The sequence below is a fragment of the Cygnus atratus genome, chromosome 14 (genome assembly GCF_013377495.2).
Source record: "Cygnus atratus isolate AKBS03 ecotype Queensland, Australia chromosome 14, CAtr_DNAZoo_HiC_assembly, whole genome shotgun sequence".
In the NCBI taxonomy this organism is placed as follows: domain Eukaryota; kingdom Metazoa; phylum Chordata; class Aves; order Anseriformes; family Anatidae; genus Cygnus; species Cygnus atratus.
Genome location: NC_066375.1, coordinates 7,379,894 through 7,407,599, shown reverse-complemented (window position 1 = coordinate 7,407,599; position 27,706 = coordinate 7,379,894). Strand labels below are relative to the sequence as shown.

The following is a 27,706-nucleotide window of genomic DNA, read 5'->3' as shown; positions in this document are numbered from 1 at the left end:
TAGTGATGAAAATAAAGCCATATAAGAAAAGCCACCACTAGTCAGTGTGGTAAAATGATCCAAACCACGTAAGCAATTCATCTCCCATTCTAATGTTCCCAGAATGGAAAAGGTCTAAATACCAGATTTTCATAAATAAGCAACTATTCATTCTGTTTTTATGCTGATGTTCATGATCTCTGGCCATCTGGGTTGAAAATTTGACTGGGTAAAGACAGATTTCTCTATTGACCTTTTTTTGCCCCCTTTTTCACTTCATAAAAATGAGATTGTTGTCAGAGAACTGAAAGCTTGGTTCATATATGCAACAAGCTATTCCACATTAAATCCATACAGCATTTTACTTGCCTCAGCATTACAAAAGCAATTTGTTCCCAGACACTACAGAATAATTAGCTCACTCTTCACCAAGATAAGCTTTCCTCCCTACAATGCCTGCTACTCTTATTGAGTTTCTACAGAGAACAGCTTGAGCTCCAAATACATATCAGACTATTAATGCCACGGTCAGAATCAAGAACAGTTTCAACACGCTGCAAGTTTTCACTGCCATGTCCCTCTCTGACAAACTAAACAATGCCACCTACTGACACTGTCAAAACCTGAACTTTTTTACTTACTGCCAGACACAATGCCTAAGACACGTAACAGAGACAGTAAGGAATCAGCATTACAGCCCAGATAAAGGAAACCTAAAATGATGCATGATAATCTAAGATTGTTGCCAGCTTTGTTGATTGTTGAAATGTTGTAGCTACTCTGAGATGTCCAATTCTGATAATTTTACTCAAAGTCTTGACCTTGCAATCTGTCCATTGTACATTTTTACAACAAAAGACCCAAATGTATATAACAAAAAGATAGCTGCATCAGTTTTGTGACACAAGGTTCCTGAGAAATTGTGTAGGTGCCTTGTATGCTCTCGATTTGATAGCCCAGACAAGCTTGAATGCTGTGGTCCAAGTAACGCAAAAAGTAACATCTGTTGCTGCGTTTCCAAGATTTTTCTCTGCCTATTGCTTGAAAAATAAGAAAAAGCCTATGGTCATTCTTGCAGAATCCAGCTTCAGTAGCACTTAAAATATACCCAACACATGATTTTAATTATTATTTTATGTAACTACATTGTCAAACAAGAAGTACCAATACAGTCACAAGAGTTTGTCACAGCGTATGAACAAGTGTTCTATTTCGCAGCTGTTGCACATATTCTTTTGCTTGATCAAAACCAGTCTTTCGTGGCTCTGGAGGAGGAGGAGGACCTTCCACCAGCTTCACAAAGTAGTGGCACCTGACTAATTTCATGATGCCAAACATGCCTTTACCATGGTAACGGATCCGTTTCACATATTGGCCTCTGCCTGTTAATGACTCAGCTGAAAGAAAAAAGGAGGGGGGGGGAGGGAGAGAAGAGGCTATTTAAGTCTCAGAATAAACTACTACATATCTGCAATTGAAACATTGCCTCAGTGAACTTTTCCTATGCAATCATGAAAAATAATTTCCATTCATGATTCTCCCCTCCAGCTTACATTACTTTTAGCAGATTACTGCTAGAGAGAAATCCAAGGGTTGAGTTAATGCTCTCCAGGAGCACCAAAAAGGTGTATTTAGAAAGCATTCACATGAATATAGAGCAAACGAGAAAACCAAGCAAAGCTAGATAGTTAGACAGAAAGCTTACTAGCTTATACAGCTCTTACAAATGCAGTACTAATTCCATTGCTTTTTCAGTACTTTGTCCTGTCAGTTCCTGAAGAAGTCTTATAGACTTCATTTTTCCTCCGCTTGACCAATATTGCATTCATCATAGGTATTTTCATTATCTACACATCCAGTCCTGCACTAGCAAATAAGCCTTCTTTATGGCAGAGGCCTGGACGGGTCTGAAGAATTCTTATCAAACCTCTACAATCCAGGTTTCTTTAAACTTATGAGGTGGGTTTGATAACGCATCATATTTGGCGAAATGGCAGATTTTTTTTCTTTGAGACTGAAAACACCTATAAGTAAGCATTTCTCTAACATTTCTAGGCAAGGAGGTGTGGTAGTTTTTACAACCCTATTCCATAATTATCTGTAACTGATCTTTTATTATTAAAAAGTCTCCTGTCAATACCCATTTACTTGCACACAATGTTTCTAAGAGAAGCCTAAATTTCTGATTCTTCAAAAGTAGTAGTACTATTCCAGGACAAGTTTCCGTGACCTATGTTCACTGGCTGCATTAAAAAGTAATACCAGCTTACTTCCTGCTATCTTTTATACTCATGTCAAACAGCTTCCTCTTTGGGACTGTTTCCACACTGGGAACAGAAATTCTATTCACAGGTGAGTATCTTAAAAACAATGCATCTAGTCAATGCCAGAACACCACTTGTCAGAAACCAATTGTAAGAAACTGATGGTCAGAAAATCAGCAACCACATTAACTTCAGCTCTGCTTAAAATAGAAAGCACATGCCTTTAATGTTTTGCTAAAGATACGTTTAGCAGAAACCATCCATCCATTTCTACTGATCTGAAGCAACAGAACCTTTAAGAATAAACTGTTTCATTGAGTAAGATGATATTTTTCTGTACAGAAATATGAAAAAACTTACCTATATGTAAATTTGATTTGAATTCCACATTGTGATTTTTTACTGCCATTTCTTGAGCTTCTAACAAAACCTGTAACAAGAAGAAAGATAGAAGTACTGAGAGGAAACTGAAGCAGTGCTGTTTCTTATCTCTGGGTAAGATGGAGGAAATTGCAAGTTTAAGTCAATTACAGAAAAGTATTCTAGAGACATCAAAACTGTTAGAAAACAGACTTATCCCTTACATAAGCATGCTCTCTGCACACAGATTGAAAAGCTTCAGGACAACTATTACACCTTTAGGGAGGAGACGAAATGGGGAAGATGGCTCCCACCAGCAATTGTCAGTATTCCATCCATGGACCTTCATCTAATTAGACAGACTAGAAACAAACTTCAAGGTAGGCACAAATCAACATATGCCATTCAATACTTTCAGCTAATGTTTGATTCTTCTTTGTTATTATTATGCCAGCAAACAAGTAATTTGAGACTCCTAACAACTACCGTGTATGAAAAACTTTTATGCCTTTACAGAACTCAATCCTTTCCCTGACACTATCCCTCATCTTCTGATTTTGAAGAACCTTTGAAGAACCAAAGCACATTGATATAGGGGACAGTGACAGATTCTGCATTATTTACTACAAACTTAACATCAAGCATCATTACAGAGAAGACGATACCCACATCGTATTTGTTATCATTACGAAATCAAACATTCAGCACAAGCTACTTCTGTACATCTTTAAATCGCATTACATGAATGTGGTTTGAATGTGTTCCCAGTAGGCTTAATAGAAACATCTCTGAATCTCTGGTGACATTTATTGATTTAAAAGTTTTCTTGAAACTAGGAGGGTTAGAGAATATTACTGCATACCTCTTTGATCACCTTTGCTCCCTTTTTATCATTAAACTCCAACTGAGCAAGAGCCTGATCAATGGACATTCCTTTTATCTGCAATTATAAAGCATTAAAGTTAACTTTTGCAATTACAAATATTTCCCTTCTCTTACTCAGAAGACAGTATCTAAATTATTTTACTACTACAAAGAGCTAATCAGAAGACTTTAGCTTCCTTAATTATCATCTCTTCAATGTAATACCTCACATACAGTGCTTCTCAACCAAACATTGAATGATTTTTTTTTAAGTGAAAAAACAGCCTATTACTCTGCTTCAAAGTTCCCCTTGCCATCTACCACTAGGCAGAAATTAACATCAAAATTCTTCAACAGTGCATGAACCATGTATGATCCTGGGTACGCATTTGAGAGCATACTAGGATAAACAAAGCTAAACAAAACTACAAACAGCTGCTTGCCTGCACTAGTGCATGCTCTTCCTCAGGACTCTATTATTAAGATGGTGATTACACTGTGACTAAACTAGGCAGTTAAGGCAAATACAATCAAATTTTGCATTCTGAAATTCAGTACAAAGATGTACTTTCGCTTACCAGTTTTGCCAGATACCACATCTTATCTTTGCTGTATTTTATGTCCCTCCGACAGTGATATATTTCCTAGGTGCAAAAAAAAAAAAGTTAGAGGACTGGTAATTTTGCTGTGAAAATAAGAATGAAGCATACGTTCACTCTGCAACATATGCTCATTCTAGGAATAAAAGAAGCATGGCTCTCCCTACTATACTATGGACACACCAAGTCAGGCATACCTTTGCCATTTTAAACTGAAAGCATTATACAAAAAATAGTTAGCACACAGTGAATTTTAATACAATCTTGTAAGAATTAAACTAGGTTATAAACAGAGCTCCTGGAAAAGCAGTCAGATTTTTCATCATCTTTTCTTCTCCTCCTCCCCACCTTTTGAAACAGTCTAAAACTCACGTGCCCATGCAGTCTTTACTACTCTGACATCAAGTGAACTTACTGGGATAGCAACAAAACACTACTACCAGAATGAAACTAATTAGCTCTTCAGAAGTGAGGAGGGTTTCAAGTTTGATTGGCATGAAGAGTTGTCTCCAAAGAGCCATTTAACATTATTACTGTACCAACAGGGAACAAAAGCAGCTAGTAAAATTTAACAGCAATACAGATTTGAAGGACATGGCATTCTTTATAAAGAGAACTTGATTTGAGTTGGTTGATAACTCTTTTCACATATATTGCATTAGTCACTATAGTTCACAGCATGTATTTCTAAGTTCTAGGCCATAATGTTGACAGAAGTGACAGGTGCTCATGGTCCACAAAGCACGTCAGAAAGAAAAAATAATCTGTTCTTCTGAGATGTAAATACGTTATTTTGCTGAGCAGTATGCCTAACACAGGACACAAGACGTTACTTCCCAATGACGTACAATTATGAAAATGGAAATCAAAAATATCAGCTTTCAGGAATGATGAAATACTGAGTAATCCACCTAAAACTCTGCCAGGTTGATGTATAGAGAAAGCAGCATTGCTTATTCCCTCCAAAGGCGTAACACTTAGCTTTCATGAATGACTCGAAAGACTTGCTTCTATTCACACTTACTTCACATACTTACACACTTACTTCTATACACACTTGCTTCAGTTTATGGTTTAGTAAACGCAAGTTGCTGTGCAATGGATGAAAGAGCAACAGCCCCACTGTATTGCATTTACAAAATGGTTTCCTAAGAAAAAAGACTTCTGCAATCACATGCCATGCTTTACTCATACGTCCATCCCCACATAACTTTAGAACCCTCCAGACTGTATCAAGCAAATGAAGCAACCACTGTGAGAGCAGACAACCTATGAACAGCTCCATTAAGAGACAGGCTGCAGTAAGAGGCAAGTATCAGACCTCAGAATCTATAAGGCAGGAAAACAAAAAAGAAATGGAGAGCATGCACTATTTTACTAACAGTAAATAGGCACCACTAGTTCCACTACTAAAGAAAGTCACGTTTATAGCTTCATGCAGAAGCAACAATCCAGCTGTCTTCTTCCCTAGTTAACTGTTGATGGTATGTACAGGACAAGTTCATAGTGATACATCCCCAACAACTTTCATCTCTTTGTAGTTTAGAGAAATTCTACAAACAGCAGATGGCATCTTTGCCATGTGCAACACATTAAGTAGGCGATCAGCTGCACAGCAACTTGAAGTTCCAATATAATTTAGAAATAGAGAACATCCAGAGCGATGTTAACTTTTACAATATCGATATGCCAGACTAAAATGTTAAAAAAAACAAATGAATAAGCTATCAGAATAGTGCCTTGTGAAGATAACCAAAGACAATCTGCTCTGAAACTACTAAACATAAACAGATAAAGAAATTCACAGGTGTATCCTTACGGCTGGTCTGCGAGGTTCTCCAGGCAGCTGCGGAGGGTAAACAATCCTGTTCTTCTTCTCCCACTTCCCAAGTTTCTGTAGACATGCACTTGTGTGGATGCATGACAGAGGGAAAACACTACTGGATGCTAACCACCTGCAAGACAAAACCAGAGTCTTTGTTGCTGAACACAAAATTTCTTGCTGTCCAGTTTATCTGGAAAATTGTGAACTTACCCATCTTGATGAAGAGAACTGTCACATTTGAATACTTTCAAATAAAACTGTTCAAGTCCTTTACAGTTCACATTGCAAGGGCTTTGTAATTCAACTGAAAGCTTTAGGCTCCTTAAAGCAGACCAGGAACCTTAAATGACATTTGTACAGCATAAGATTCTACAGTTAACGTCCCCTGATTGTCACACAAAGACACCATTACCTTTCTGGTTGGGTTCATTACTCACATAAACAATTCACATCTTCAGTTTTCCAAGACTAGCCAATACTTACTGAACTTCTAACAACAAACATTTTAACAGTAAAAATTTCTACCTTTTCAAGGGACTAAGTACTAACAATATTAGAAGTGTATAAGCATTCACCCTATCTGAAATTTGAAAGGGAAAATAATCTCAACTGCTTTCAAAATGCAATGAAATCACTGTAAGACAGCTGACTGCAAAAACCTTTCTACAGTTTTCACTCAGTTTGCTCACCTCAGAGACCAAGCTGCATTTTGCCCCCTGCTGACTGGACAGAGCAGCACCAGGCAGCCACAAGAAATAGACGAGATCAAGACCACACACTGCGAGCTCTACTGAGGCCTGAACAGCTTTGTCTGGGTTGCCAAATGGCGTAAAACATTTTAGAAAGTGACTGACAAACAGAACACACTTATTAATTTCAAGAAAGCATTGTACACCTTGGAAAGCTTTCACATGGCATTAATATGGAGTAAAACATGATATAAATTTAAATGTTACGGATTATTTTTTCAGTTATTTATTGAAAGTACAATTTAGCATCACCAAATATAACATCACCTATTAATGCAGGACAGTACTTGACTAGTTCATGAACATCGTTTCGCAGTTTAACAACCTAACCAACAGTGAGGTAAGTACTGTCTTTCACGCATCAGCAGAACGCACTAATGCATCTGACAGACTAAGGAATTCCACATTCTGTGCCTTAAGGCGATCCAGCCACATGTGGAGAGCCTCTATTTGTCATGTGGAGAGCAACTCTGACATGACTTTGGGAGAGCGAAGAGGACACAAACGCGTTACAAGGAGAAGAAAGTGACAAGCAAAAGTTTATATACTTTACATGTAATTTTTTTTTAATATGTTTTATGCTATATGCATAAGGCTTTATAGGACGATTCATACACAAGCAACAAGCGAGGGCAGCCCCCGAACGAGCCCCGGGGCTGGGCAGTGCCAGGCACCCGCACTCACCTCTCCGGCCGCGCCCAGCCCAGGAGCCCACGCAGCCAGGCGCCACCTGCAAGAGGAAGCAGCGGGGTGAAACGGGGAAGAGCCCCCGGAGCCCCGAGAACAGCAGCGGGACCCCTGGAGGAACACCAGCCCCGCTCCCCCACCCCCCTCACCGGCACCCAGAGCCCTCCCCGCCGCCATCTTCCCGGCCGCGCTTTGCAGGCGAGGGGCGGGCATTTCGCGACGCTTTGCGGCGCTGCGCCCGACGGCAGCGCCCGCGGCGTGAGGTAACGGCGGCGGGGCGAGATGGCGGCGGCGGGCCGGGTGCTGCCCGCCTCGCCCAACTGGTACTGCAGCCGCTGCAGCGACACCAGCGCCGACGGCCGCTTCTTCGGCTTCGCCGCCAGGCACCGCATCTGCCTGCTGGATGTCAGCAGCCCCGCCGCGCCCGCCTTTTACGGTACCGTGGCGGACCGGGGGGGCTTCGCTGCTCCTTCGCCTCACGGCGTGGGGGGTAACGGGATGGGGGGGGGGGGGTGAGGGGGCATGGGGGGGATTTTGGGGGGGGATTTGGAGGGTCTGGGAAGGCTCGGGGTGCTCACCGGGCTTCCCTTGGTGCCGGTGCAGGCGAGCTGATCGGGCACACGGACAGGGTGGCCGCCTTCGCCTTCTGCCGGCACCCCGCGCACGGCGGCCTCTGCGCCAGCGGCTCCGACGACGGCAGCGTGCAGGTGTGGGACGCCGACAGCCTGGGCCCGCTGGGAGAGCACGACCTGCACCAGGTGGGAGCCGGGAGCTGCCAGAGCCCGCCCTTTCATACCTCAGGTGGGGGGGTCTCACCCTAACCCGAGGCAAAATTCTCAAGTGGTGAAGTTAGAACGGATAAATGCTTCTGGACAGGTTTTTTCTCCTAGTCTTAGGTCTGCGTTGTTGTTACAACATCCTCACAAGCCAAGCGGTGGGCAGTCATCAGAGCTCTGTGATCGAGCATGCCTATGCTTGTAGCACGTGCTCAATGCCACTTCACCCAGACCCTGCCTGCTTAAAATCTTTTCAGCAAGTTATCATCCCGCACAGGACGGGGATAAGAACATACACATGGACAGCTTCTGTGACTCAGGATGCTGGCAAATAAGTCAAATGTGCAAAAGCCCAAAATAATTAAAAAGGTTTAGAACTAACCCAACTGATACTCGGGAGTGCTCACAGAGTATTTTCTGCTCGTGTTCAGTGTTACATGATTTCTAGGTAGCGAACGAAGGCAGGCTGTATTGTTGTCTGTTTTCCATCCAAAAGAAACCACTGCTAAATGCACTTCATTTTATTCTGTGCTTTAATTCTTTAAACGACCTCCAAAATAAATTCAGTGGCCAAGCATACTAGACAGCTTTAAATGTATTCATTTGTCTTTCTTCAGAATGCAGTTTCAGCGTTGCACTGGTCACCCCTTGTGAAGGATTTGGTTGTATCCGGTGATGAAAAAGGGATAATTGTTTGTTACTGGCATAGCAGAAGCGACAGCCAGCAATTCTTCCCAGAGCCTCGGACAATTTTTTGTCTCACTTGTTCTCCTCATAATGAAAACCTCGTGGCTGTTGGGTAAATATGTTTTGTTTCCTATTCTTCTTCTGAAAGGTTCTTGTTTGGATATTTTGCTGCACAATTGTAAGGTTATTTTTAAGAGGTTTTGGTGGCTGTTTTTTTCTTCTGGCATACAACAACTTAGAAATAACATTTTGATTAGTAGATGTACAAGGTGTAGAATTCTGTAACAATTCACAGGACCAGGTTTGGTTTTAATCCCTGAAGTTACTGAAAACTCATCTTTCTTTAATAGGCTTCACTAGTGTTTCACAGGCTACTTCATCTGAATAGAGTTGCATAGTTCTTATTGGGCCATTGTCAACCATTGCAATTCCTGTCCTTTGCAAACCTGAGACTGTATTGAACCTGAAAGCCCTTTAGACTTGAGAATACAGTTCTCTTGAGGGAGAACAAAGACAAGAGAAGGGAGGGAGTAGAAACAACTTGTGGTAAAGAAAGTTTTCCTTTTATAAAAGCCACTGTTACTTTTAAAGTTTCTGAAAGCTGTATTGCTAATAAATCGGTGTCATTCTTGAAGCCAAATGTACTGTGTGGTTGCACATCTTGAAAAGAAGGCAGCTGCATGTATGCCAGTGCTCTGCTTGAGCTGAAGTTGACAACTGTTCTCATTTTGCTTGTTATTTGACTTCTCTTTCTGTCTTGTTTTCTCTTTCTGGAGATAGTGATCCTGGTAAATAGCTTGGTAGTCAGGTTAGACGATATTCCACAAGGATCCAAGAATCTAGTGGTTAATTGAAATCTCTGTTTTTAGCTACAAGGATGGCATGGTGATTGTAATTGACATCAGCAGGAAAAAAGAAATTCTTCATAGGCTAAGAGGCCATGACGATGAAATACATTGCCTGGCCTGGTGCCCTGTGCCTGGTGAAGAAAGGTTACCTGCTTGGCAAGACGAACTCCAAGGTACATAGAAGTGATTAATAGTTTGTGAAGTGCTTTTTAGATCACATAATGTCCTAGAGACCTGAATTCCTTATCCATAGAAAGTCAGTAAGTAGCTAATCAGAGACAACGTATGAGTTCAATTAAAGTATTTTCTGATACAGAGCAATGTATTTTCAGGTAATTTTTACAGAGCTTTGAATTTTAGAGTATAATAATTTGACTTCTATGGTATTTCCTTCAGGAGAAGGTGAAGTTCCAAATGGGGAGCTGAATCAAGATACGACTGCAAAGAAAGGTTGTTACCTGGCTTCAGGAAGCAAAGATCAGACCATACGAATATGGAGCTGTACTAGAGGCAGAAGTAAGTAAAATTAATGCTGTGAGATAAACAATAGCAATATGGGAGAAGAGCTCCTCTCTAAGTGCAGGTTTCATTTGTAGTTTAAAGCGTGGGGAGTGTACTTAAAGCTTCAGATTTACAGGGCTTCTTTTTCTGTCAGATTTTGATGTACAAAGTCTAGATGATCCCTTTTGGTTCTGTAGGTGTTATGACTTTGAAGTTACCACCCACAAAGAGAAGAGGTGGAGCTATTGATCCTGCTGTCAAAGAGCGTATTTGGCTGACTGTTCACTGGCCTTGTGGTCGTTCCGCAGAAATTGTATCCAGCTCCTTTGGGTAAGTAGGACACGCAGCCGTTTGGGTACAGACAGTAACTGTAGGTTAATTTATTCAATACTGAAGGAAGAACTGGGTAAGAAACCCTGACTTCCCCATCTTTTTCCTTCCATGATCTAGCTGGAGACAGGACAGGCCAAGAGTTAAAGTGGGAGTTCAGACTTCTAGAGTAATATTATTTGTCCCATTATTTATCCTATAATCTAACTGAATATCAACTGCTAATGGTACTGATTGTGATTTTTCCCATTTAATGGGAGAAAATAGCATGTCAGTCTTCAATGTGGTTAAGTATGGATATCTGTAGGGTCTTGTATATCTCTGTATAGGGACGTGTAGTGCATGTGAGTCTAGATTTAGTATGGTATTACTCTTACACTTGCAGTATGTTCATATGTGTTACCATCAACAGCCTATGTTACTGTTTTGAAGTGAACGATGAAGTATACACTTTGAATTTTGCAGAGGAGAACTACTGCTCTGGGATTTGACCCAACCTGGAAAACGCAAGTGGACGCTTTTAGGATCTTCAGAAGGACAAAATCACTCCCGTATTGTGTTCAATCTGTGTTCCGTGAAGCATCAAGACAAAGAGCTGATTTTTTCCATTTCAATGGATAGAGATGTAAGAACCCGTTTTGAAATTAACGTAAAAATAGCAGTGGCTATACAGTTTGACTGAGTGAAACTACCCCTTTTGTAGCTATGTATTTTCTCCTAAAGTGGGTTGATCTCAGCATTTTATAACATGGCTTAAAATTTGTTCTGAGCACAGGCTGTGTGTGTTTTTGTTAGTTTGTAAGCTCAAGCTTTTACCATCATGGACCAAATGATTATGCCCCTCTGGACTTGAATGGTAAACATTAAATAATGAGAGCTTACCATGTTCTTTCTATATATGTCACTTTAATATGGCTTTATTTTCATTCTTAAATTCATTTACAGTACTGACTTGTACAAACTAAAGCTTTTTTTTTTTTTTTTTTTTGCCTTTTACAGGCAGCAGACAGCCTCCTGTTTTGAGGTCAAAAGAGGACCATAGTATTAAAGCATAGTCATTTTGTCTGTTCCATTACAGTCTTCCAATTATTACAGTCATCTGTGACATACTCCCCTGGGTGGAAATGGCATACGTTGTCTTGAATTTGACCCTGTGACTCTTCCTCTCACTTATGCTTTGTTTTTTCCTTGTCATACCAGTCACTACATTTACCATTCATTCTTTCGTAAATACTCTTTAGGTGAAGTGCTGGGACCTATCAACTCTTGATTGTAGCTGGACAATGCCCTCGCTCGGGGGATTTGTCTATAGTCTTGCCTTCTCCCCGGTGGACCCAGGCTGCCTTGCCATCGGTGTAGGGGACAGCATGATCCGTGTCTGGAATACTTTGTCCATGAGCAATATCTATGACGTTAAAACCTTCTGGCAAAGCATAAAATCCAAAGTTACGGCAGTAAGTGTGCTTCTGATTCCCTTTTTTTCTTGTTTCTTTTATTCCTCTTACTCTGTTTTTCTTTTTGAAGAATGTTTGTCTTTCACTCTGAAAAAGGTTTTTCCCAACCAAATACATACAAAGCCAACTTGTTCCTTTTGTGCTCAATTCTTCTGGTATATAATACGTGTCGGAATCGAGCAACACGCTTTTAGACCTTTTAATAGCCCTAGAAACTTCCTTGATTTTTTGGTTTTATGCACCTTTGCGATTGTTCCTTGCTTCATCCATGGTTCTCCTTGCTCTGGTAGGGGTTTTATGACATGCACAAAGCCTGACATGGATGTCTTCAGGTTGGGTTTGACTAGTGGTTCGCCGGAGGCTAATGTCTGGTAAAAGGTGGCAGCCTTAGAACGTGGTAGATAATCTTGTTTGTGCCAAAAGATTACTCACTGTCCTACACTGTTCTTGTAATGTAGATATAAAGTAGTATTTTAATGGTTTTAGTACCTTTCATCTCGTCCCAATAACCGATCATGGGGAGAGTCTTTGATACTCATTGTGGAGTGATCAAATCAAGTGGCTATAGTTGGAAGAGTGGATATAAGGGACGGTCCTTGCTTATCGGTTTCAGTGTTTAATTTTTTGTTTATTACTTAGAAATAAATTGTTTGTGGCTTGTGTAATTTCGTGTCCCTTTCTAATTTTGTTGCAGTTATCATGGCATCCAACTAAGGAAGGTTGCTTGGCTTTTGGAACAGATGATGGAAAAGTTGGCATATTTGACACCTTTTCCAGCAGGTAAGAAAGAAGCTTTCTAGTTCGTTAGTGTCAGATCTTGCTGGTGTGTCACTATGCATTAGGTGATGTGGTCATTCCTGAGGTATATGCTTGCTGTTAGGTAAGAGATAGGATTAAATTAAAAGCAGTCAGATGGATTTTCAGTGTATCTTTTCATCTCTTCATTATGTCTGGTAGCTCTTAAGTAACCTTGCTCAAATTGCATAACCATCATGTCTTGGAGGTCATCAGTCAAGGAAAACTTTAACTGGAAAGATGTTATCAGAAAATGAAGAGCAACATGCAGGTGCAGTTCATCAAGACAGTTTTGTTCTGTTTCTAGTGGTGTTCTACAGAAGGTGTTGTCCATTTTCACCACTGGAATATGGTGCTTTGATTTATTTTATTTTCATCTGTATTTCCCTTTGCTGAAATTTGATTACCCCTGCTTTCTTATATTCCTGCCCAGTGCTAAGAACAAGCCACCTCAGATCTCCAGTACTTACCACAAGAAGACTGTGTACACACTAGCCTGGGGGCCTCCGACTCCTCCTCTGTCTTCTGGTGAGTCTTGCAATGTCTCGTGACAAAGTAGGACATCCACACGGAGCCCACAGATGCCATGAAATTGGTGTGCTTTCCTTCCTTAGGAAAGACAGCCCTATTTGTTTGGTAGCCATCCTTTCAAGCCACTAAGGATGTGTTCTGCTAGAGGAATCGTTAATAGTTTTGCAAGGGAGCAAAACAATCTGTTCTAGTTCTTGAATTCCAGTAGCTTTAAAGGAAGTAAGTGGGAGTGGAGTACAGCACCTCTGCACTTACCTCAGGGTATTACAAGCAAGTAACTGCATGGACTCTCTGCGGTAATCGTTTAGGGTCAGATATGGGTTCCGTAGCTCCAAAGATCTGTTCCTACCGTTTAAACTAAACAGAACAGCGCCATTAGCTCCTCTGATACAGCTTATTTCTTTTTTCCACTGACCAAGCTTTAAAGGGAGTATAAATATGTGAAGCGATTGTACTATGGAGATATCTAGAAATGAGAGGTCATTTCAGAGGATTGTATTGTGAGAATTTCTTGCTGCTAGATCTCAGGCAATCAAAGCACATACACAGCTTTTTAAAATAGTGTTTGATTTATAGTGGGTGTAATTGCTTTTGCTAAGACTGATGAAGAACATAATATATTTAGTCATTTCCTCTGTTGAATAGGAGAAGGTGAACAACCCTCTGTAACTTTATATAGTTGTGCTGGAGAAGGTATTGTTTTTCAACACAACCCTTGGAAGCTTAGTGGGGAGGCAAATGACATCAACAAGGTCATCAGAGACACTAATTCAATCAAAGTGAGTATGATTTTGTCTTTTTCTACGGATCTGCGGTAACCGTGTCATAGTTCTTGTAGCCCTGTAGTTGTAGGTTTCTGAATTTGCGTCCGTGATGAACCTGTAACAAAAAAAAAAAATAAAACCCTCAATCTCCACGGGTGAAACTCTTTAGACAGTTTACGTGTTTGCCACTGAAAAAGTCTTCTCTTCCCCAGTGTCAACATGGGACATCTGTTCCTGGCATCAGTTACTTACCGTTCTATTTTTCTTTTATAAAGCTGTACATGGCTGTTTAAAATAATTGGTTTATACAGAGCTTTCCAGTTTCAACACAGTTGAAGTAATATCCTGAGTGATGTCATAGCTTAGACCACGTGGTGGGCATGCATGGGTTAACTACCTCAGTTTCTCTGGTTCTTTTGTTGCAAACATTAACTTTTTCATTTTTTTAAAATAAACATAGCAGTAGGTAAAGGCATTCATGATTATGCAGGAGTCTTCTTCCTGTTACACTTCTGCTAATGCAGAGCAGTTGGTGATAACTGACTAGTTCTCGGGTATGATTCGCTCATTTCTTAGTCGAAAGGATAAAGGAAGTGAAGTGGGTTAAGTCTTCAGTTGCTGTGAGACAGCATAATTCAACTGAAATCAGTCAGACTATATTAAATCAGCTAGGTTGTGGCTTCATGCTTGAGTAAAAGACTTGCTGGAAGTTGAGAGACTAATGTCATAAGCAATGAAATAATCATTTTTAGGCATCTAAATCATAGTTGTACTGCAAGTCACTTGCATCCAAATTAGAAAGAATAGGAAGAATTACAGTAAACATTGATTTCTTTTGAAGGGTAGTAGAATTTTCTTGGAAAGTCTGGGGCTTTCTAGGGAGCATAAGGAGAATTGAGCATTAATGTCTTATTGGAATCCAGACAGACTTTCTTCGAGACTTTCCACCGAACTGATAAAAATAGTCACTGATTCTTGCATCATTTTGCAGTCCTTCTTAATTGCTCGAGCTTACGTCACTGCTACATAACTCAACCAGCAGTTTTGTGACTTTGATTTTGCAGGCTAGTTGTAACTGTCCAGTTGCTGGTCTTGTTCTGTTGAATGCATCCAAGAGAGCCTTAAGAGTTTGTGTGCTTGTTTCTAATAGTTGTGTCTTCTCTCTACAGCACAAACTGCCTGCACGTACAGAGATTAGCTGGAAACCAGATGGCAAACTCTTGGCTCTTGGTAACGAAGATGGGTATGTTTTGCTTGTAGGTTAAGGTTGTGTATGTGCCGATCCTGAGTCGAGTCACTCTAGTGAAGCAAAAGTACTTTTGTTATCCTGGTTTGTCTCTTTTGTTTCATTGCCAGTGTGCCTGAATTGTGATAATACAGCATTCTTTGCTGATGTTTAGTTTAGTTGCTTGTGACATTGATCCACAGCATCGTGTTAAGTCATTTTTCAGGGATCTAATCTGACTGAAACACACTTTCTTGGTATATTAAACCAGGGTGTGACTTGAATCAGGAAAAGAAAAACTCATTTAGCTATTCTTTTTCGTGGATTGTTGTTCTTATGCAGGATAACAACAAGAAAAAAATCCCATTTTCACTGACATAAATTTCTTACATTGCTGTTTTTACATTTCAGGTCAATTGAAATATTTCAGGCTCCAAGCTTGAAGTTGCTCTGCACTATCCAGCAGCATCATAAACTGATTAACGCTATTCGATGGCATCACGAGCATGGGAGCCAGCCAGAGCTGAGTTACTTGATAGCTTCAGGCTCAGTCAATGCCACTATTTATGTGCATAATCTGAAGAGTGTCGTAGGTAATAGTTTGCAAATTATATTCCAGATCTTGGCATCTTGTTTTGCTTTATTCCTGGTTTGTATTGCCAGCCATACTTTATCATTTTCTTTCTTCTTTCAGAGAACACTTCAGAAAGTCCTTTGACAATAACAGAACCTTTTCGAACTCTGTCGGGGCACACAGCTAAAATCACAAGTCTTTCTTGGAGTCCCCACCATGAGGGCAGATTGGTATCAGCTTGTTACGATGGCACTGCGCAGGTATTTGCTCTACAGCCACTCAGAAGTGTATTTGTTTTGCTTTCAAATCATCCGTTCTGCAGTATTTTTGAACCGAGCTGAATGAACAACAAAGCTTTTGTGAATTTAACTTGCTTAATTACTGCATGTTTTCCCTTGGCAACGATCTCATTCTGGATAGCTGAAACAGAGAGAGACATTTTGCCTTATGTTTATTTCTGGTTTTCCTACACACTGCACAAATGAGAATGTTGCAAAGAAGGCTTTTAGTGCAGACCTATGAGAATTTGTAAAGGGAAGCTGGGCAGTGGATGTTTTTGTGTCTCACAAACTGATTTTTAAGTCCAGTTGTTATTGTTTTCATATTAGCATTTTTGGATCTTTAAAAAAAAGAAGGATGCAGATGTATCATTGTGAACAAAGCAAGCTCTTGAGTTTTCTCCGTTTACCTATTGGTAACTGAAATATATCTGTAAGCTCACTAATAGAGAAGATAATAAAATGCAAATCACTGAAGAGGAAATGCAGAGTTTTAAGGGAGGAGGAGACTTCTTGAGTAATTTGGTTTCTTTCTGGTTCATAAGGTATGGGATGTTATGAAGGAAGAGCCACTCTGCAACTATCGAGGGCACCAAGGCAGGCTACTGTGTGTGCAGTGGTCACCAGTGGATTCGGATTCTGTTTATACTGGAGCTGATGACTTTTATGTTCACAAGTGGTACATCTCAAAGCAGGAACATACACGGCCTCCTCAGGGTAAGTATATTCAAACAGAAGATCCTTTCCTGAAGAGGATGTGGGAGCTGGGAAATAGAGGGTTGCCATGAAATGGTAGTAAAGTTTTTTTGTTGAATTCAAACCTGCCTGCCATCCCTTCAGGGATAAACTGTCCAGTTTTAAATAGAGTTGTATCCCTATTGGAAAACAAAATGTTGATTTTGGGAGGCAGACAGCTTGTACACTGAAAATCTCTACAAATAATATGAAAGTAATTTTTGTGACCTTTATAGGCAAAAAAAGTATAGAATTAGAGAAGAAAAGAAGTATCCAACCAAAAGTCAAAGCCAAGAAGAAGAAAAAGCCTATAGGAAAGAGTCCCGCCAAACAGGATCTAAGTGATGCTGTGAATGGAGATGAGAGCATGAAGGATGTATTGCTAGAGGAAAATGGAGTGTCAGACCATGAGGGAGAAAAAGAAGCTCGGGAGACAGAGTTGCCTGATAAAGTTTCCACAGCCGGTAATAATTAAAGTGTCTTAGTTTAATGATTCCCAGACTGCTTAGCCTTCAGAGCATCAGCAAGCTTAGTACTTTCATGCAGGATTTTCTCATAATGTTGTTTAATTGAAGTAGTCCACTTGAAGGAAATAGGAAAGGTGTTCTGAAATCATAATTTTATAAACTAGTTTGGGACTAGTTGTCTTTAAATAAGAGATTCTGGACTAATGAACAGAATTAACCGTGTCTTGAAAAAGTGTCATTTTTGATCAGTGTTGCCTTCTGATGATAAGTCTTGTAATGACAGACCTTCATTAGTGCCTTCTGACATCTTACTTAGCATTCTGACAGTTCTGTAACATTTTCTTCTTATTTACTTGCCCTAAAATGCTATTAAGTTCTATGGCAAAGCAAAGCTTTCTTTCTATTTTTAAATTATTGTTACAGAATGTGTATGTCAGGTATCTTGCTATGGGTTTTTTCCTTTTTCAATCACTTTTTTAATCACTTAACTCCACAGTGTCCAAGGATACATCTTCATCTGCATCTGAATACCCTCCATTCAGTTTGTCAAAGCCTTTTGTTACCCAGAAAGCCACTCCTGTGAAAAAAGATCCACCTAAAGAGAAACCAAGTTAGTATGTTTCAGATTGTTTTGATGCGGGACTGCTAGAATGGAGTTTGGCTGTAGCTTCACTTCTTAATGAGACACCAAAAAGTGGTGGAGAAAGAGAAGGTTCTCTTAAAATCTCTGTAATATTTCAGTTTTCTTCTCTCATTTTCCCTGCTTGTCAAGTCAATTGGTGTTTAATGTGGGCTGAGATACCGCCTTCTAGTTGCTAGTTCTTGTCCAGGCAAGATGGGCAGAAAAATAAGCAAAATGATCAGTGTTCAAATGTTAGAATTGTCATAAAAGAGATGCAGGTGGCACTTGAGAATCTGTTTTTTATTTTCACGTGTAAGGAACAGGGTTGTTTTGGAATATGTCTGAGAGTTCTGCTGTAGACTTGTAACTGTGCAGCAGTGACTAAACTGTGACTGATTTTTCAGCTTTTGATGCCTCTCTGAAGAAGAAGAAACCTCGCTCTATTCTACCCTTCACCACATCCATGGATCACAGATCAAAAGATGAATTGCATCAGGACTGCTTGAGGCTGGCTACACGTCTGAAAACCAAAGGTATCAATCTTAAACTTCAGCTTCCTCCATCTGATCAACTGGGTAAAATACTTAGGGGGTAGGTGCTCTAAAATATTCAGAAGTGTGTGTCTAAGGACTTGCTTTGGACCACTAGGCATTAACTCTTGGAAATTTTGGCCTTTGTGCGACAAGTTACAGTCTCCTATCTCGCTTCTCCTGAAGTGTTTCAGCATTCTGTAGACACTCCAGACAAGTTTTGTGTAGGATCCTGTATATAGTAGAGATGGGGGTAAAATTGTCTGTAGAGCTGCAAAGTTTTTTTTTCACTTTCAGAAGCACAATACGTGCAGGAGAAAAGCCGCGAGGGAGATGTTTTTATTCTCACAGTATGGTTCCATAGACTCAGAGCATGCAAGGGAACTTGCTATGTTTGACTTGGAATAAATGTTCTGCTCACACATAGTCCTTCTAATCAAGCTTAGGTACAAATTCAGAGTAATGATCAGTGAAAGCGAGCACTTGTTAAATCTCTGTACAGGTAAGAAAGTGGAAGATTCAGATATATGCAATAGTTAAGTGTAGTGGAGCAGAACAGTGACTTGGCAGGTCCTAGTTCCCTGTGTTGTATCAAATCTTGAATGTTCATTCTCTTTATCTGTGTTAGATCATAATGAAGATGTGTCCCCTGACCTCGGGGATCGTATCCACCTGGGGCTGTTCGCAGACAGAGCTTCTCTGCACAACATGATTGATGTGGAAGGTAAATCGAACAATGAGACCAATTTGACATTGTCACTGTGACATTCAAGGAGAAAACAGATTAGGAAAAACGCTTGAATTTTCTTTACTGCAGATTACAGTGTAGGTTTGAGAATGCAGGTCTTTGTGAAGCGAACAAAAGACTTGCTTTTCCCAAACAGTTTTTATGGCTTTCAGATGCAAATCTGCAATGTCTTAAGTCAGAACAAATTCATTTTTGCCACTGTATTTTACCATGGTGAATAATGCTGTTGCACCCATGCCGATGAGTAACTAGGAAGTGTGTTTACTTCAAACAGGAAAATATCACTTGGAGAATGGGCATCCCGAGCTCTTTCAGCAGCTCATGTTGTGGAAAGGAGATATGAAGGGTGTCCTCCAGGCAGCTGCTGAGAGGGGAGAGCTGACAGACCAGCTGGTAGCAATCTCGCCTATGGGTATGTTTGTTCTTGTAACACATAAGTAGATTGTATTAGCTGCCAAGGGTCACCTCATTATGATTTCCTGAGTTGGAAACTCATGATTTTTCTGGATTGGAAAGAAGTTGCTTCTTTGACTGCGTGATGACAAAAGTCAAACACAAATCGTGCTTATGACAGAGGAAAAAGACCACAAGCACCCTTAAGTTGGTATAGCAGAAAATACAGTGCTCTGGGACTTCTCAGAGGAGCAGGCTGTACTTCCAAGGATAAAGTTGGTACTTTGATACATGTTGCAGTCTCTCTGGCTTGCTGTTGATTTAAATACGCTTTTGTATTTACTGATACTGAAATCTTACAACTGTGTTCAAGTCCAAGCTTTTCCCTGTCTCGTTTCCTCAGCTTGTATTAGAATGATTAAAAAAAAAGAGAGAGAAACTAATCTGGAGTAGAGAAGAGTTACGTGTTGAAGAAACCAGTGATGATGTCAATCTTGCAGGAATTCTTCCAGGTTTAAAACTTTGCATGTAATTGTATTGCCTTTTCTTTTGCAGTTGGATATCAGGCTTGGGTTTGGACAGTAGAAGCCTTTGCAAAGCAGCTGTGCTTTCAGGAGCAATATGTGAAAGCTGCCTCCCATCTCCTGTCCATCCATAAAGTATATGAGGCTGTTGAGCTCCTGAAAGTGAATCATTTTTACAGGTTGTTGTATATTTATGTTTAGATTTTTGTTATTTTCTAGTGGGGTAGATTTCCTTTGATGTTTTGATTGTGAGGTACAGCCATTGTGCTGTAACATCTGCACTGTGGAAGCTGCATGAGAGTGTTGACAGAGAAGTTACCAACTCTACACAGAAGTATGATGTAAAAAAATTACCTACTGCGCTACGTATTAATGATTAAGACACGATAACTGAAAAAGAATGGAATAAAACAACATAGTTCTTGTTTACTCTGAATTAAAACATTTTCTGTAGAATGTTCCCCATGGCGGACTGTGTAGCCAGATACAGGTATTACCGGTTTGGGGTTTCTCAAAGTGTTGGGTGCTTTTTAAATAGGAGATGGGATCTCAGATGTAATGGCATTGGTTTTCTGATCTAGTGAGACAAGTTTTCTTTTTTGTTCATGGACATAAAATACTTGAGGCAGTTTCTTTTTAAATGCAAGAGAAACTTTCCTTACAAAAGGAGGAGGTATTTGTTTTTTATACAGTCAATCAACTTTTCTGTCTGGTTTCCCTTATGTGCATTAGGGAAGCAATTGTAATTGCTAAGGCCAGGTTGCGTCCAGAAGATCCAATTCTGAGGGATCTCTACACAAGTTGGGCAGCTCTGTTAGAGAAAGATGGTCATTATTCCATGGCTGCCAAATGGTAAGTGTTACTGGTAAGAAGACAGAATTGGTTTAATACCTGAAACAAGTTGTTGACTTTTTAGCAGTAGGATCTGATAACTGGCCTGGTCATTATTTGTCTAAGGTGCTTTCTGAGGCTCTCGCTAGACTCCCTGTAGTGTAATATGAAAAGAAGCACCAGAGGGCAGTTCAGAGCAGAAGGCCCGAATTCCATACTATAGTGCAGCCACCTCTTTTCAGAGTCATTAGTGGAAGTCTTGGGAAACTAGTCTAGCAAGACTAAATTTAAGATGTATGCAAAAAATCCGTGTGAGCATTCTAACCTTTCCACTGGAAATGTGCAGTGCAGCGTTTGATCTTGAGTTTCTTGTTCCCTTAGCTAACATCCTAATCAGTGGGTCTCCCTCCTCCAGTCAGTGTGTTTCAAATTTGTGACTACCAAAATTACTAACTATGCTTGAAATATTTTGGCCTGGAATAGTGTGGTGGCTTTGCTTGGTGTTGATTGCGGCTTTGGCATTTTTGGAGCGTTCACACTTCTGAAAAGAGTCAGCCGAAATCCGGACAAACGCACTAATCTTTGTCTCTTGAGTCTGTTTATTGTATTACTCTTCTAAGCCATGCATGGCGTGTGTGCCACCATCCAGACGAGTAGGCTGAGCCACTTTCCCTCTGGAGGTTTGCATTGGATCAGGCACCTCTGTCTCTAGCAACCTTTTTTAAAGCAAAGTGATGAGAACTCTGACTCCTTGTGGAAAATAAAAGTTTATCTTCATCTGTAAGTTTGTGCTAGAACTATTGCAATACAGTTTCTAAGTGGTATCTTAGTACTAACCTGAGGTCAATTTGCTTGTATCTCTTCAGTTATTTGGGAGCTTCCTCACCCTATGATGCAGTTAAGGTGTTGGCAAAAAAGGGGGATGTGACATCCCTTAAAGCCGCTGCTGAGCTTGCTCTGATATCTGGAGAGGAGGAATTGTCGGCAAGTTTGTCTTTCAGATGTGCGCAAGAGCTGCTGTTATCCAGAAACTGGGTTGGAGCTCAGGAGGTCCTTCAACAACAGAAAACGTTATTTGTGAGTCTGGTTCTTTCCTTTCTGCTTCATTTTAGCATTGTGTCTCTCCAGATTAGTTTAACTTTGCACCTCCTCCCCATATATTAACAATCCACAGGAAGTCCTGAATGGGTTTTGCCTCAAAATATTTTACTAAAAGTTTGTGCAATAACACTTTTTAAAATAAATAAATAAATGCATATTTGCAGAGGAAAGGGGCGTGTGGTGAGGAGGCACATAGGCTCCATGCATCTTAAGTATGTAAGAGAGGTAGTGGAAGTTTTTCTGTTTTTTTATTTGTTTTTGTTGTTGTTGTTATTGATGTATTGCAATTTTCTTACTCAGATTTATTCTAATTTATTTATTATCAGTACATAATACTAATCAGAAGAAAGAGGTAAAAGGTGGTGTTCAGTGTCATTCAGAGTGAATGTGCTCACTGTAACTCCATCTGCTATTACAGGTTTAATCCAGGAATTCATTGTTGTGTGGATTATGAAGCAGAAGGTTACTTTAGCTTGTTTTGAGGCTTCCTTCTGACCTTAGAGCCTCTCGGTCTGTCAGCATTTTTGTTTGGTAGCTGCTGTTGTGAAGCACCATCACCAGCAAGCTGCTACTAGCCACGTTTTTAACTTTGACCGCTTCTATAGTCAGTAAGGGATTGTTTTTTTTGTTTTGCTACAGCTCAGTGCTTTTTCTTTTTCCTCTTTTTAAAGGGGCAAAGACTTGTTTTCTGCCTCAACGAACTGCTTTGCAAGTGCCTTAGTGAAAGAAATCCCTGTAACCGAAAGAGCCCTGTGCCTCCCTGTTACCACAGCTGGGAGCTGAACAGAGACGCCTCATTTTTTGACATGGTGATAGAAGTGTGGCAGAAGGTGTTGGGCATGGACACTGCTGAAAAAGCCACGTGTGCACGGGAGCAGCTATGCAGCATTGAGCATCCTCCTTCTACCAGCAACACCCACCCAAAGCAGGTAATTGGACTTGGATCTGTGTACACGCTAAGCCTCGCTACGGCATGTGCAGTAAAACACAGCCACGCTGTGATGTTGTGTGAGCTGTTTCCAGGGGACTGCTTTCCGCATCCTGCTAAAAGATGAGGTTATAGTCTGAGAGAGGTAGATGACAGGCACCTGGGGCAGCTTCCATACCTACCAGTTTGTTTCTGCACAGGGTAAGAACTCACATATGGCGTCAGTTGTGAGCACTGAGATCACTGACATGCTGGCTGGGTGGGAGTGACTGGCATAGCTGAGTATTCTCAGCAGTGATACGGGGTTTTGTGTAGAACTGTCAGGAGAAGCAGGAGTGCTTGTCAAAATGTCCTGGAGTTCAGAAAGTCTGGTCATAGACTGGTGCTCCTGCAGCTCTCTGACCTCAGTGAGTCACTGACCTTTGATGTACAAATTAGTAGGACACATGCAAGCACAGTTGCTGATTATTACAGTGACAAGTCACGTAAAAGTGCTCTGATTTCCTACATAAAGGAGACTATGTAAATTGCATCATTGTGAAAATTGCTTTTGAGTAAGTCATGTGCTTCTGGACTTTTCTGTAATGGTTTTAACCAGTGAGTCATTCATGCTTAGCAGTAAAATTATTCGTTGTGCTCTCTGCTGCTTCCTCTAGGTGCTTTTCCATATCTCCCACGACCTGACCCTTGCAGCACTGAGCTATCAGGGTGCTGCTTGGGATGAAGCAGTGAAAAGTATTCTTGGTGCTGTGACCCGCAGTTACGATGCTGGCAATTTTACTTTGATGCAAGAGATTTGCAGTATCTTCCTTCCTGACGGTAAGTCTTTTCTAGTACATCCCCTGGCACTGACAAATAAGGGGATCTTCAGAGCTATGTGCCCATTATTATTACTGGGCATAATATCAGGAGTAAGATATTCCCATGTATAAGGAAACTTGGCTTTTAGCAGTGTACCGCTCCCATGCTGAGTTCCCTTCATTTTATATGGAATCAGGGTGGTGCAAGGGCCGCTGGGAGATGAAAATTCCTGACTGGAAGGAAGCTCAGCAATGTCACCCAGTGTTGGTGACGTTAGAAATCCAGCACGCTCTGATCTGTAAGGGAGATGGGCACACTGGAAGGCTCTGTTCCTCTCATAGTTAGAAATCACTCTGGGCTGTTCTTCCCTTTCTTCTCCAGAGCATGCTATGCATTTATCCTGCAGCTCTTGATCTTATAATCTATTTATAATCCTTTTTTTTTTTTTTTCATTATTAGGCTGTGAGAACCTGAGAGACAAGCTGGACAGCACAAATTCTCAAAGCATGGCTGCTTGCAGAAGTTTAGAGGGCTTCGTGGCTTATGGACTGCTGTATGACCTGTGGTGGAACCCACCCAAAGATTCCACCATCTCGCAAAAGACTGGTTTGGATCCTGTGCTGTGTCCCAGTGAGCAGACAGCTCTTGGGCAGAGTTCCATTTCAGGTCACTCCTCTCCTGAAGATACTCCTGATCAAACGGCAACTAAGATGGATGAAAATCTCAACAATACAACTGAATTTCAGAGATTTGAGCCAGAAAGTGACTCGAGAACTAGCTCAGTAGATTTGGTGGACAGACAGTCAAAACTGAATGGCTGCAAAGTGCTTCTTTCAGAAGCGACTGCTGCTTTACAGAACACACAGAGAGATATAGCTGAGGTCCAGCAGATTTTAGCAGACATGATACACCAGCATCAGCAGCAGAGGAACAATCTCCAGGAAAGCACAAACGGAGGTATCCAGGAAGGCAACCTGCCGCAGAGTTCGGAGAATGAATCAGATAAACCAAGCTCTGACAAGAGCCAGATGAACTGGTAAGCTTTCAGAACGGGAACAAAGAGTTTGAAAGGTGTTGCTTTTTGTTTGTGCAGCGGGTTTCTTGTTTAGCTCAGAGTCCCTCTAATCTCAAGCTCATTGCCCAGGGACACTTTAACATACTACTGCTCAGAAGTTTTGCATATCCCAGGGGCACACCACATGCATGAACTTAACACAGCTGAAGACCTTTCTGATGCACAGGCTGTGTTGATACAGTGAGCAAGCAGGGCAACTTGAAAAGGGGAGGATAATGAAAAGGACAACCATGATCTAACAGTTCTGTCTCTTTGTTGAACAATTATTTGGGACTTCAGCAAGAAAGAACTAGAGGGTTCTTGTCTAACCCTCTCCTGTGCTCTGACTACAGTAGGGAGGCTATGTGGTCATTTAAGCAAAACAGTAATCCGTTACACCTGCTCTTTTCTTGACAGTAAAGATGAAGTAAAGGAAACAATTACCCTCCCTGAGCTAACGAAGCGACTTCTAGAAGCAAAGCAGAAACTAGCAGAATTTCCAGACAGTTTAAAGGTAAGTTTTCAGAAGAGGTAGTATGGTTCTGAAAGAAGACAGTCTTTTCGTAAGGGCAGTCTCATCATATAATCCTCCCCCCTTTTTTTAACATAAGGTAAGGAGCAGTGACTTTCTTTGTGCCACAGTTGCACTCTAGGTTTGTAAGATAAAGGTGTCTTACTCTGCTGTCTTGGTGCTAGCAGTGTAAATACAGGCTGGCTCACATGCATGAGCAGAATCATCCTCCTTTTCACTGACTTGATCCTATGGCAGCTTTGAGAGTTCACACGTCTCCATGCTGTTGGAGAGTGCAAATAAAGCTTCTCACTGGGATATCCTGGCTGAAACACTCTGATGTATTTTAAAAGTAATCCCTTGATACTTACTATGTTTGCAAAAACAGTTTTGATAGTTGAGTCATGAATGTCAAGTATAAAATGACCTGTGTTGATCAGAAACTGCTGAAACCACACCATGTGCTGGAAAACCATGTCTCCTAGTCTGCCTTGTCCCCTCTCTTCTCTAGTCTGTTAGATAACTAAAGGTAATCGCAGTGATAGTGCATAAGGCAACGAACTTGGTTAAATGTGCTAATGTCCTAGAAGAACAGGAAGAAAATCCATCTGACTCCTGACTGTCTCTTCCAAGGCTACTGTAAAGCAGTTTTTAGAGCTGGCTGCTTGAATATGTTGTAGTTGAACTGTTCTAACTGAAAGAGCAGACATTGCTTCACTTTATTTTTTTTTCAGTTCTTTCCATTCCCTGATGTGCTGGAGTGCTGCCTTGTACTCCTTCACGTTGGATCCCAGTGTCTTCCTGAACTACGTGAACAGGCGTTGGATCTCCTCAGGAAACACGGTACTGCTAACGTTTACGAGAAGGCTGGCAGGAAGTTCTTGACATGACGTTTTGAGACCAGGCACAGCTCCTTAGAGCTGCCCTCAATTGCTTAACACCAGTTAACAACGCCAAGGCTGTTCTTCCTTCAACCGAAGGTTTGTTTCTATGGATGTGGTTATTGATGACTACTAGTTTGGATAAAACTACAAAAAATCAGGTTTATATACAGACACTCATGGTCATCAACTACTACTAAAGAGATTGTTGTTAGAGAACTGAAAAGCAGTAGACTGTGGCCTTGAAACTGTATACAGGATTTTTGTACTGTCTTTTTTTATTTGTTGGAAGTTAAGCTAAGGAAAGCTCTTGGAATTTATGTTCAAGAGAAACAGTTTTGAGCAGCTATATCAGTCTTTCAGCAGAGGAAGAATAGGAGCCACCCTCCGGAAAAAATAATGGTTCCTTTAAGTAGTCTGACCCTACAACCAGTATTGTTCTTAAAAGCATTGTGAATTTATTTTCCCTCCTCTAAATAAAGTCTTCTACAAGCAGGAATTGGCATTTAATTTGATGAATATAAATTAACGTCAATCAAGGGTGAATGCATTAAAAACAAGTCTTTTTGTTAAGTACAACATAAATTGAACATGCTAGATAGAGCAAGTATTGTGAGCTATGACTTAACTTGTATACTTGGCTTCATTCCACAAGGTTTAAAAGGGAAGGCAAGAGTTGTTACAGTTGATTCCAGCATAACTGGCAAGAGATAAGGGACTTTTCCAGGTCAGGAAAAGCAGAAGTACCTGTTCCTGATACTGTCCATGGCTGAATTTTTTTTTTAACTATAGTAAGGGTGTATGTGAGATACTAGTAGGTTCTATAAAGGTGCTGCAATTTAAGCATCTGAAGTGATCCTAGATTATGGAGTCTTAAACATTCAACGTTTTGACCAGCCTTAGAGCTTACTTAAGGCTTTTCCCATCTTAACATAAAAACTAAGTCTTCCTGAAAAAGCAAGCCTGTAAAAGCCTTAGTGAATATAGCATCTTAGTAGCTTCTAGAAGCAACTTAAGTACAGCAGAAAAAAATAATGGGATAGAAGGTCACAGATTTAGAAAGTTGGTAAGTACAAAGATTTCTCTTAAAAAAAAATATTAAAATCAAGAACTGTTCTAGATTCTTGTAATCAGAACGCGGACTTGACACTGATACAGTTCCTGCTTCAAGGCACGTACAGCATCAAAACAGGTCAAATAGCAGTAGATAAAAGTAAGGGGTCATACCAGAAGATTAATCCACCTGCAGAATAAGCTGGTGATTTGAATTTGCTAAATTCTGTACCAAGCACTTAAAAACCAGGAGGGGGAGCTACTGCTTAACCAAACAGCTCTCCTATTAAGCAAAACAACTAGTCAAGATGAAGCAGTAAAATTTGACACGAGCAAAATGGATTTGTCATTTCAAGTGGCTAAGCTACACTGAAATAGTCCATAATACTGCTTCCTGTGCTGACAGAAGAGCAAAAAATGAGTATGAGTACATTTAA

At 40.6% G+C, this 27,706-nt stretch overlaps 2 protein-coding genes across 2 annotated transcripts; one reads left to right on the top strand and one right to left on the bottom strand.

Annotated features, from left to right (window-relative positions):
* Window positions 1-1,076: 1,076 nt before the first annotated feature.
* Window positions 1,077-7,578, bottom strand: MRPL22 (mitochondrial ribosomal protein L22). Its single transcript, XM_035559848.2, has 7 exons — window positions 7,477-7,578; window positions 7,325-7,370; window positions 5,886-6,021; window positions 4,046-4,111; window positions 3,466-3,543; window positions 2,604-2,673; window positions 1,077-1,376 (listed from the first exon to the last, which is right to left on the bottom strand). The coding sequence occupies exons 1-7, from the start codon at window positions 7,538-7,540 to the stop codon at window positions 1,165-1,167; spliced, it is 672 nt and encodes a 223-aa protein (XP_035415741.1). The 5' UTR covers window positions 7,541-7,578; the 3' UTR covers window positions 1,077-1,164.
* On the top strand, window positions 7,577-26,712 carry GEMIN5 (gem nuclear organelle associated protein 5). Its single transcript, XM_035559838.2, has 28 exons — window positions 7,577-7,763; window positions 7,931-8,085; window positions 8,721-8,902; window positions 9,660-9,811; window positions 10,035-10,154; window positions 10,337-10,469; window positions 10,935-11,094; window positions 11,711-11,923; window positions 12,618-12,703; window positions 13,152-13,246; window positions 13,895-14,028; window positions 15,183-15,256; window positions 15,650-15,831; window positions 15,933-16,072; window positions 16,636-16,807; window positions 17,062-17,289; window positions 17,789-17,902; window positions 18,319-18,447; window positions 19,073-19,168; window positions 19,467-19,604; window positions 20,141-20,288; window positions 20,842-20,961; window positions 21,807-22,017; window positions 22,713-22,970; window positions 23,626-23,788; window positions 24,230-24,806; window positions 25,242-25,338; window positions 26,070-26,712. Exons 1-28 carry the CDS (start codon window positions 7,610-7,612, stop codon window positions 26,223-26,225), a joined length of 4,587 nt encoding a protein of 1,528 aa, XP_035415731.1. The 5' UTR covers window positions 7,577-7,609; the 3' UTR covers window positions 26,226-26,712.
* Window positions 26,713-27,706: the final 994 nt, after the last annotated feature.